Source organism: Dipodomys spectabilis, unplaced genomic scaffold, assembly GCF_019054845.1.
Source record: "Dipodomys spectabilis isolate Male_0828 unplaced genomic scaffold, ASM1905484v1 ptg000137l, whole genome shotgun sequence".
Classification (NCBI taxonomy): Eukaryota; Metazoa; Chordata; class Mammalia; order Rodentia; family Heteromyidae; genus Dipodomys; species Dipodomys spectabilis.
This window is the reverse complement of record NW_024870814.1, coordinates 9,512,317-9,524,583: the sequence shown is the minus strand read 5'-3', so window position 1 is coordinate 9,524,583 and position 12,267 is coordinate 9,512,317. Positions and strand designations below refer to the sequence as shown.

The following is a 12,267-nucleotide window of genomic DNA, read 5'->3' as shown; positions in this document are numbered from 1 at the left end:
TCCTGAGCATGAAACACTCATTTTTCTCCTTAATCCTCTCTTTCATGTTGTTACATAGAATTGAAATTAAGACACTCAAGTAAACCAAGTCCTCACCCTGAAGGCACCAATAGATATCTTCATAGGACAGAGGATTGATCATGACTTGTGATGTGTAGGTAAATCACATTCTCTGTTCTAAACTAAGATACTTGGGCACCATAGACTTGTGATGATTTCCTGAGATGAGCTAGTCTTGCAGCTGTTTCCATCATTTTGCATATGCCAAAATCACAGCCCACTGTCACAATGACTTCATATAGGCTATTCATACCCTGTTGAGCAGTCAGTCCCATTCAGCACACAGCATGGACATGAGGGCTCCTGCTCAGCTCCTGGGGCTCCTCCTGCTCTGGCTTCCAGGTAAGGAAGGATAACATTTCTCTATCCATTATTGCATGTGCTGACTAGGCTTCAGGGTAGTCCTGTAGTAACATGAATAACTTTGTTTATTTGCTTTTATGTGTCAAATGCAAGGTGCCAGATGTGACATCCAGATGACCTAGTTTCCATCCTCCCTGTTTGCATCTCCAGGAGACACTGTCACCATCTCCTGCAAAGCTAGTCAGAGTATTGGAAATTATTTAAACTAGTATCAGCAGAAACCAGGGAAAGCTCCAAAGCCTCTGATCTATTACACTTCAAGTTTGGCCTCTGTAGTCCCATCCAGGTTCAGTGGCAGTGGATCTGGGACAGATTATTCACTCACCATCAGCAGTCTTCAACCTGAAGATTTTCCCACTTATTACTGTCAGAAGTATGATAGTAGACCACCCACAGTGATACAACCCATAACATAAACCTCCAAGGGAAGCAGAAGTGAGAGGCTGGGCTGCCCCAGCTGCACTTTCTGGTGCCTCTACCTGTTGACAGTGCTTCTCACATGCAGCCTAGCTCTGACAACTATTGCAAGCTTTTCATTAAACTTTCTGCAACGAGTCCTCTGTATCTCTGTCTCGTTTCTCCTCTTCTGTCCCGTAAGCACAGACATGGCCATGTCTCTTCTCAGATAAGGGCATCCTTTGTGATTCATATAGTAAAACACAATCTAGCCAAAATTCTCCAAGCAGGACTTGTTTTAATACAGGAAATGAGTCTAATCATTAGCTTCTGAACTCCTAGATAAATAGAGAAGTTGGAACTAGGAGTGCGGAAATCTTTTGTGAAGCTCTCCTAGGGTTTTGGGTACCTAAACCTGGGATTCTACAGACTGTGGAAAAAGCCAGTGTGAGCTGCTGATGCTCTCACCTGACCCACCAACAACTCTGGGGGATTCTCCAGGTCTCAACTCTGAAGATGTCACCTTTTTATGTCAAGAAATGAACAAACCCCTAATGTTGCAACTCTGCAAGAAATCAGAGAAGGAACAGGGATTTTCACTTCAACAACTAAGGTATTGATCATAATGATGGTTTGAGATAGCTCACATCCCAGGATCCTCACTATTTCCCACATTCTCAGAAATATTCCCACTAAACGATGGCATTAGAATTCACTTAAATTTGATTCTAAGTTTTGTCTATCAGCTGAAATCATAAAAAATAATAAAATAAAACTTCATTAAGTCTTAGAAGAAAGTATAAAAGCTGACAATCATATGAAGCATCACAAGTTGTTCAAGAACTTACAAAGGAACAAATAATTGAAAGATCTTCCTGAATAAAACAAGCGAGATGTAAAACAATACAACATATAAAAATAGAAAATAAATTACTTGCTTTAAGATTTGATTTCCTGCTGTGCATAGGTGACTCATACATGCAATCCTATATAATCAGGAGGTTGAGATTTGAAGATCAAGGTTTAAAGCCAGCCTGAGCAGGAAAAGCTATGAGACTCTTATCTACAACTAACTAACAAAAATCCAAAAGTTGAGATGAGGTCAAAGGCACAGAGAGCTAGCTTTGAGCAAAACTGAAGATCAGAGACACCATCCAGGGTATATGTGAAGATAGATAAATAAGGATTTCTGGTAAGATGGTGGAGAAGCTGGAGGCTAAATAAGTTCTTGCATAAAAAGCAGTTTTAGTGTTCCAGTGAACAATCCTAAGACAGAATCACACCAAGTGTGCCATCACAGTACAGAGAGTTAGTCCAGAGAGGGAAAATCCAGGCATGGAGACAGATCTGAGCACTTACCAGCAGCTGCCACGGAGGAGGCAGCAGTGGTGGCGGCGTTGTCCATAGCCACCATACGTGCAACAGAGTCCGGGATGAAGGAGCCAGATGGGACAGGCCAGCGGATTCTACTTAACACCAGCAAGAAACAACAAGGAGCAGACATCTTCATCCTGCAGTTTGCAGACCAGAGATGACTCAGGAACCAAGATTCAACGTGAGTAGAAGCCAGACTTCCTCATTCCTTCTCAGGGAGCAGAGGAGGGAAGGCCACCCCTCCCCCCATGCACTACAAGAGATCTCCATTTTTGAAGTCCCGGCTGAGCTATTAGCTCCAACTCAGGCCTTGGAAGAAAACTAGAGTCATTTAGCAGGTCACAAGAACCAAACTGACCTTCCAGACTCAGCTCCACCCAGGGAAAAGTCACCCAGCTCTGGCCACCAGCCACAGGAGTGGCTTTCTTCACTGGATTAACAGAGCCAGAGGATGCTCCTCCCTTTAGCAGCCTTGACAATCAATTAAAATTCAGTAAACAGACACCCTGAGAATGTCTCCAGGCTGGGCTCTGTGAGTCTCTCACAATCTAGCCCAGGGAAAAGCTACTGTTTGCTGAAAGGCCTCAACTCTACCCAGAACCTAGCCTCATCACAGCATCTCCAAACTTCAGGAAGCAACCATCTCCCTCTTTGGAGATACTCAAAGAAGATCTCCCTCCCATTGAACTAGCCTGGGAGGAAGATCACAAAATCCTGGGTAAAGCAGAGCATATTTCTACCTGCTCAAACAAACTGACTTAAGAAACCAACCAAGACGAAAGAAAATCAAACACCACAAGCCGACCAGAGACTCCAACAAGAGACTGGTTACAGACACAAGGGAGATACAGGATCTTCCCATCCCTCCTAAAAAAATCAAAGAAATTTTTTTTGTACCTTTTATAAAAAAATATTTTTCTTTCTCTAAAACTTTTTTTAATTTTTAATTTTTACCTTTTTAAATTTTCTAGTAATTTTTTTTCTTTCTTCTTATAATTTTTATTTTAGAGTATATGTGTGTGTGTATTTTTTTCTTTTTACAATTTTTTTTATATATTTTTGTGTTTAGCTCTACTGAACTGCTGATCTTTTTTTTCTTACTTTCTCATTCTATTCACCTTTTCTTCTCTTTCATTCTTCTTTGTGTGACTTAATTGCAGTTCTGTACATCCTCAGATATACCCATAGTCGATTATTAGACCTTATCCCCAATTGTGTACACATTAATCCAGAAATTTTTACTCAATTCAAAACCTCTGAGACTTAAATTCCTTACTAGCAGTATTACCTCTTTATATCTATATAATATTTTAAGCATTTTTATTTTTTAGTTTTCCACGTATCATTTATATCCCTCCCCTTCACTTATTATATACATGAACTTCTCTGAATATTTCGTTTTCAATTCTGCATAATTTTTAACCATTGCACTTTTTAATTTTTAATTTTTGCTTTTCTATTTTTTTCTTGTCTCTTTTTTATGTCTTTCTCTTTCTTCTTTTTCTCTCTCTCTACTTTCAACCTATACAACCAATTTCTTGCTTTGAGATTAGGACTTAGTTAACTCTCCCTGAGCCTTCCAACATCTCTCTATTCCTACTTTTACCCACATCTCTCCCTAAACCTAATAATTTCTGGTTTGCCAAATTCTTCTTTGTGGTTTGTAGCCCATTAATATAGAGTTGTTTGATGTTGAATAGAAGTATCTGTTGAGCTGTCAAGGAGAAAAGATTAATCACCTCTAAAGGGAAACCAATTAGAATCACCTCAGATTTCTCAGCAGAGACAATCAAAGCAAGAAGAGCCTGGAATGATGTATGCCATGTCCTAAAGACAAATAACTATCAACCAAAAATACTGTACCCAGGTAACCTCTCCTTCATAACTGAAGGCCAAATAAAAACCTGCTATAGCAAAGAAAAAATGAAACAATATATCTCCACCAAATCAGCCCTACAAAAGATTCTTAAAGATGTCCTATACATAGAAAACCAACAAGACCACAATAAATGACAAGAAACTGTACCCAAATCGAGAATCCAAGAACCATAGCAAGAACCCAGTTTTCACAGCCCCCAAGAAGGTGGATTAAACGGCAGGAATTCCCAAATACCTCTCAGTCCTATCTCTTAGACACTTCTCTGAAGAGGAAAGAAGGATGGCCAATAGACACATGAGGAAATGCTCAACCTCCTTTGCCATAAAAGAAATGCAAATCAAAACAACATTGAGATATCACCTCACTCAAGTTAGAATGGCTAAAATCAAGAACTCTAAAAACAACAGATGCTGGAAGGGATGTGGACAGAAGGGAACCTTACTTCATTGTTGGTGGGAGTGTAAACTTGTTCAACCACTTTGGAAAGTAGTATGGAGGTTCCTCAAAAGACTCCACATAGAGCTCTCCTATGACCCAGCAATCCCACTTTTGGGCATTTACCCAAAAAGTTTACAAACAAGACCACACTAAAGCTACCAGCACGACAATGTTTATTGCAGCACTATTTACTATAGCTAAGATATGGAACCAACCCAGAGCCCCTCAGCAGATGAATGGATCAAGAAAATGTGGTATATATACACAATGGAATTTTATGCCTTCATCAGAAAGAATGACATTGCCCCATTTGTTAGGAAATGGAAAGGCTTGGAAAAAATTATATGAAGTGAAGTAAGCCAGGCACAAAGAAATATAGGTCCCCCTTATTTGCAATATCTAGTATATGTCTGAGTCAAGTAGAAAAGTTCAGATAAGGTGATGTTAGGGAAATGAACCCTAAGATATGTATTCAAATGTTATTTTTTCTTACATGCAATTATTTCTAATGCATTTATAAGATTATTTCTTTGTTGCTTTGTATGTCCCTCCCTCACAGTATAACCCCTGCTTTCACTGTATTTGATTTTGGTATAATTTTTCGAGGGGAAGGGGAAAAACAAATCATTTAAATAAGGATACAGGTGGATCCATTGCAACAATGAGACGTACAAGTCGTATGTTGAAAGCCAACTTTACAACTTTGGTGGGGGGTCGGGGGAGTGGGGAGGATTGGGCAGGGGAGGTGGGGGAGCATGGGAAGGGATGGGAAGGGGAAACAAAGGAGGAAGCTACAATGCTTGATAAGAAATGGACTCATTTAATTGCCCATGTAATTGTAACCCCTCTGTACAGTATTCAAAAAAATATAATAAAATAGATAAATAAGATATAGATATATGTGTATATGTATATAAATATATAGATATATGTATATGTAAACATTTATGTATATATGTATATACATTATATTTATTCATATATATTTCCTTACTGTTATGCAGAAGCATTTTAATTTGATGTGTTTCCCATTGTAATTTCTTGCCCATATGCAACAGGATTCCTGTTTATAATTACTTTCTTGTCTCACATTAATATCTGATCCATTTGGCATTTTATTTTGAAATTGTGAGATCAAGGAAATAGATTGTATATTCAATATGTAGATACATAGTTTCCCCATCCCCAATCTTTTTTTAATTGTGAAAATACCACATAGAGGCGTTACAATTACATGGACAAGATAATAAGTAAGTTTCTTATCAAGCATTGTTGCCTCCTCCTTTTTCCCCCCTTCCTATCCCTTCCCTTCTCCCCCACCTCCACAAACCCTTCCCCTGCTTCCAAAGTTGTAAAAATTTTTCGACATAACAACTTGTACATATTGTTGCAATGGGTCCACCTGAATCCCTATTTAAATGATTTGTTTTTTCCCTTCCCCTCCACAAATTATACCAACATCAAATACAGTGAAAGCAGGGGTTATACAGGGGAGGAGGAGTATTCAACGTAAAAATGAAATCATCTTATAAATATGTTAGAAAAAATCGCATGAAAGAAAATACATTTGAATACTTATTTTGGGATTCATTTCACCTAATATCAACTTACCTGACCCTTTCTGCTTGTCTCAGACACATATGCTAGTTTTTGCAAATAAGGAAAACCATAGGACCTATCTTTCTTTGGGCCTGGCTTATTTCACTTAATTAATTTTTCCAAGTCTTTCTATTTCTTAACAAATAGGGCAATAATATTTCTGGTGGAGGCATATAATTCCATTGTGTATATACACCACATTTTCCTGATCCATTCATCTACTGAGGGGCATCTGGATCGGTTCCATATCTTAGCTATGGTAAATAGTGCTGCAATAAACAGTTGTGCTGGTAGATTTAGTATGGTCTTGTTTGTGATTATTTGGGTAAATGCCCAAAAGTGGAATTGCTGGGTCATATGGGAGCTCTATGTGGAATCTTTTGAGAATCTCCATACTACTTTCCAAAATGGTTGAACAAGTTTACACTCCCACCAACAATGCAGTAGGGTTCCCTTCTGGACACATCCCCTCCAGCATATGTTGTTATTAGAGTTCTTGATTATAGCCATTCTAACTGGGGTGAGGAAGTATCTCAATGTTGTTTTGATTTGTATTTCTTTTATGGCTAGAGAGGTTGACAATTTCTTCATGTGTGTATTGGCCATCCTTCTTTCCTCTTCAGAGAAGTTTCTCTGTAAATCTTTAGCCCACTTATTTATTGGGCAGTTGTTTCTTTGAAGATTTGTTTTGGGGGGATTTAATTTTTTGAGTTGCATGTATATTTTAGATATGAGACCCTTGTCTGTTGTATGGTTAGTGAAGGTCTCCCATTCTGTGGGCTTTCTATTGATCTTGCTAGCTATGTCTGCAACTTCCTGCAATCTCTTTTGTCCAACCTTTCTTTGATTTGTTGTGCTTCTGGGTCTCTATTTAGAAAATTTCGGCCTGTGGCAAGGAGACCTAGGGTTTCTCTTATTCCATCCTGTGATGTTTTCAGAGTGTCTGCTTTGATTCTGAGGTCTTTGATCCATTTGGAGTTGATTCTGATACACGGTGATATATAAGGATCTAGCTTTTGTTTTCTTCTAGTAGTTAAACAATTTTGCCAGCAGCATTTACTGAAGAGGCTGAAGACACATTTTTTTGACACTGGTAAATATCTAATGGCTTCAGCTTTGTGGATTTATTTTGGGTCTTGTCATGTGTTCCATTGTTCTCCAACTACCCAAAGCTTGCTGGGGGTGAACATTGGTTCAACTATTCCAAGTGAAATGACTTTCCAGGTAGCCTTGCATGAGCTGGATGTCTGGAGGAGCTCTTCTCTCAAGGGAAGATTATACTCATAAGTTCACTCTTTCATGATCTTGCAACCTGTCTATAGGTTTAGAGACAACACCTGAGATGCTCTCAGTGTATCTTTGCAATCACCGAGACAAAAGAATTCACATTAATGGTGCTAATCTCTCAAATTTTTCTCAAATTACCCACTTTATCTCTATCAATCAAAGTATTTGGGCTTGTAGCTATGAGCCACCACATCTAATATTTTCTTAGACTCAATATTATTAAAATGACAAATTGTGAGAAATAATTCTACATAAAGTTGAGTTTGATCTCCATTCCTTCCCTTCTCCTTCACATAAGTGTTTAATAATCTGCCTCTAGGAGTTTTCCAAAAAAGTATTTTCACCTTCAGTTTGACCACAGGAATCAGAAGCTAACTAGTAAATCTTCCCAATGGACTGTTTTGTAAAAGTCTATTAAATATTACTTCCTCTTCCTATTCTGATTTAATTCTATCAGTTTGGTAAGTCAGACAAATGAGTTAATGTGAGTGGTTTAAACAAGAACTGCAGCAAGGGGAATCACAAAATTGGCTTAGAACTATGTAGTTTTGCTTGCTGCATCCCATTGTGTTCATCCTAAGGATGCAATGTCCAAGTTCAAATACAAATCAATGCAATTGTTGCCCTTGTTGCATTCCATAGGAATCAGATGGTCAAGACAGCCTTCAAGGCAAAGAGTTGGTGCTGAAAACAGGTGGACCAGCTGATCGATTTCCTCTCTTAGCACAAGTAGTCAGTGAATGGTTTGACAGCATGAGGCTGGTATGTAAAGTCTGAGCCAGAGCCATCACTCTACCATTGTACATTTTATTGTCACTCAAGACCCCTACTACTTTGCCAAACATCACATATTTGACATCTCATAGGGAACACACCTCCTAGGTAAGCAACAACTTTGTGGCCATTAAATTCTCAGAATTAATGATGATGTTATTCTTTTTTTCATAAACTGCTATAAAAAAATCTGAGAGGAGGAACCATTTGCATTCGCTACTGAATCTGGCCTTAACCAGATGGAATAGGACCAGCTTTGTGAATATTGGTGGAAACATCCAAAGTTAAGACATGGGGACTACATATTGACAGTCATAAAGATTGTTATGTCACAATTCCACCACCAGAGGACAAGCCAACTTCACAATCAACAAAGACCCATACTTGAGATCTTGAAAGACATTGACAACATCACATTTCTGAGCATGCAGCCATGTGTGAGGTTAGATAAAGTACCTGAGATCAAGAATTCCTGTTCGCTCTATCTGGCAGGTGTTTAGAGAGGTGGCTATGATTTATTGGTCAGGTCTAGGCAGGCCTTAGCAGATGCAGTAACTATGTAGGTGGCAGTCAGAAGCAAAGAGAGAACACCTGTAGATATTATCATGGCTTCTGTTGGATAAATACTTCCTGGGCAAGATAACATTGCAGTATATTTCCCTCCTGTTTTAGGGTAATAGCATGAATTCCAAAATTACAAAGATTAATAACCTTGGAGGAGCCAATTAAATATTTTGGCTCTTAGCCAGCAGATTAAGAAAGAAAGACAGAAAGAAAGAAAGGCAGGAAGGCAGGAAGGCAGGAAGGCAGGAAGGAAGGAAGGAAGAAAGAAGGAAGGAAGGAAGGAAGGAAGGAAGGAAGGAAGGAAGGAAGGAAGACTGAGAATAGGAGTGATGCTGCCTCTTTGTCAATAGGAACCTGAGGCTGGCAAGCTGGCTGCACAGCTGTCATGGTGCAGATGTGCCTGAGACACTACTCACACTGCCATGATTCTTGAGGTGCTTGTTGCTAAATGCTTTCTATTTCATTTGGCCTATTTATAAGCACACTCTACAATGATGCTTCATTTTCCAGGATTCTTTAAATGGAGTAAGATCTCCAGTTCACCCTGATGTGTGAGAACAAATGCTGCCTTCTGAGTTGTGATAAACCATGTTTGGCCAGTCAGCATGAATTTTCAGTAGGGGCAATAAGTAAAGTGTCTTATAAGCGTATGTGGAAGGAGTTGGATGTAGAAAGATTTTGAAATTTTAGTGCTATCCCAGAACCTGTTTTTTAGAATACTCAGCAATGAGCAACATATGCAATAGACTTAAAATTCACACACTTGATCAACAGGTCCTAACGTTTCTGAGGAGAATCACGCTGGCTGAGAGGAGTCTTAGGATGAGGGACATTTGCTGTCTTTCCTTGAGATTAATGAGAACAGCAGGAAATCACCCAGCCCCACGAGCAGGCAAAACTGAGCTCCTTTCAGCTGGGTTTAATTCCAGTGAATGGTGAACATTTTTCTTCACTGAATCCAAGGCCACCACATGGCAGGGCCTTTGTTACCTCAGGTTCTCAGCTCCATCACTCTGGAGGGTGACTGCTTCTCAGAGCAAGAAAGTCATCCCTGGAGAGAGGCTTCTGATCCAAATCTCTCCAGTTTCTTCCAGAGCCTGAGAGTTGAGGTCAGCCTTCACATCTCCACACTCAGGGAAACCACACGGATATTTAGAAAAATTCCTTCATAATTTTCTTTGGGCCTAACTTGTTCCTACCTCACCTCAGTATGATGTTCCATGGCATCTGCCTTCATTCTACTTATGCACTGTGATAAATCACTAAGACTCTCAGAATTCTTAGATTCTGGGGTGTGCATCATGAAGGTAAAAATGGCTGTTTTCACTGGGCTGGGGTGTCCAAGGAAACAGCACGATATGATATCTGATTGGTCAAATTTCTATATATGTTTTATCCAGACCCAATTTTTTTCTTTAGAGACAGTTTTACTAGATTGAGAAGTGATGAAATCGCTCTCTCTGTCTCTCTGTCTCTCTCTCTGTTTGTCTTCTTTTTCTGTGTCTCTCTCTTCTTCTCATAGAGAGGCAACTGGATATATCTTTTCCACTAATTGGAAAGGATAAAGTCAGAGGCATATATGGTTACATAGCAGTGATTTTTGTCCAGCATCAACACTTACACTTCATCCTGATGAACAGTGAGAGGTAATATCAAATGGCACAAAGGTAGCAAAATATGAGAGGTCTCAGTAAAGGAAAAGTACTGAGGATAGAAGATACTAGTGTTTTAATAGTGGCAAATTTATGAGTCATAATCAAGAAATCAGAGTAAGCATGTATCTGCAAAGTATGCTTCAACTATCTCATAATGATCATCATCAAACTACTGTAAAGTAATTTTCAATATACTCATTATGTTTCATATTTTTTTACTTAAAGAACTTAAGTGGCTGGGTACCTGTGCCTCACATTTGTAATCCTAGTTACTCAGTAAGCTGAGATGCAAGGATTGCAATTTGAAACCAGCCCAGGCAGTAAAGTCCATGAGGCTCTTATTCATATGTGTTCATCAGGGAAATTAGTCTATAGTTTTCTTTTTTGTTGAGGTTTTGCCTGGTTTGGGGATGAGATTGGGACAGCTCCCTCTGTTTCTTTTTCTTGGAAGAGTCTGAGTAGTATGGGAATTAGTTCCTCTTTAAAGGTCTTGTAGAATTTCAAAGTCAATCCATCTGGTCCTGGGCTATTCCTTGTTGGAAGATTTCTCATTGCTTCCTCTATCTTATTGTAAGACATTGGTATGTTTAATTGTTTTATTTCTTCTTGGTTCAGTTAGGGCAATTTGTATTTCTCTAAATATTCATCCATTTCTGCTAAGTTTTCTTTCTTTAGTGAGTATAGATTCTTCATATAATTTTTTATAATTGTGTGGTTGTTTGGTTATTTGTTGTAATTTTTCCCAAGGCATCCCTGATCTTACTGATTTGGGTTTCCTCTCATCTTTTTTACTTGATCTTTCCAGAGGTTGATCAATTTTATTGATTTGTTTTAAAACACCAGACTTTTTGTGTATGTTTTTCATTATAGATAAACTGTACAGAGGGTTACAATTACATGAGCAAGGTAATGAGTACATTTCCTTCTGAGCATTTTTGCTTCCTCCTTTCTTTTTCCCCTACCATCCCTTCCCTCACACTTCCACTATTACCCTCCCTCCTCTCACCAAAGTTATATAGTTGGTTTTCAACATAGTGTCTTGTACATCTGATTGTTACAATGTGTTAAACTGTATACCTATTTAAGCATTTTGTTTTTTCTCTTCCCCTCCACAAATTACAGAAGTGTATATACAAGATGCAGGGCCCTGACATCAAATACAGGAAAAACAGGGATTATAATGTAGGACAGTAACAGAAAGAAACAGAAAAATCATCTGGTACATTATAAATATGTTAGAAATAATAGCAAGAAAGAAAAAAAATGTGTGTCCATATCTTGGAGTTAATTTCACTTAACCTCATCTTATATGATCTTATGTACATTGCTTTTGACCTTATCTGCTTTTTCTACACATGTACTAGTTATTTCAAATAAGGGAAACCATGGGACCGATGTTTTTTGGGCTTGGCTTACTTCACTTAATATAATTTTTTCCAAGTGTTTCCTTTTCCTAACAAATTTGTCAATGTCATTATTTATGGTGGAGGCACAGAATCCCCTTTGACCCAGGAATCCCAATTTTGGCCATTTCTCCAAACATTCACAACCAAGGCCATACAAGACTAATAGTACAACTTGGTTTATTGCAGCATTATTTACTATAGCTAGGATATGGAACCAACCCAGATGTCTCTCAGTAAATGAATGAATCAAGAAAATGTGATATGTATATATGTATATATATATAGACATATACACATATATATGTATGTATGTATATATACACATATACAATGGAATTCTTCAGAAATGACAGCGTTTTGCTTCATGAATTTTATTTATAGTTTTCTTAGTCTCTGTCTTGTTAATTTCAGCTCTATTGTTGCTATCTTGCTCCATCTTGTAAATTTAGGTTCACATTTTTCATGCTGTTCT

The 12,267-nt window shown here is 38.3% G+C and overlaps 1 gene segment (V, D, J or C); it reads left to right on the top strand.

Moving 5' to 3' along the window:
• The first annotated feature begins 340 nt into the window (after window positions 1-340).
• The window catches only part of LOC122116790, a 30,526-nt gene continuing 18,599 nt past the window's right edge, over window positions 341-12,267 (top strand). Inside the window, 1 exon segment of the V gene segment in view lies at window positions 341-402. Coding sequence covers window positions 348-402 — 55 coding nt within the window.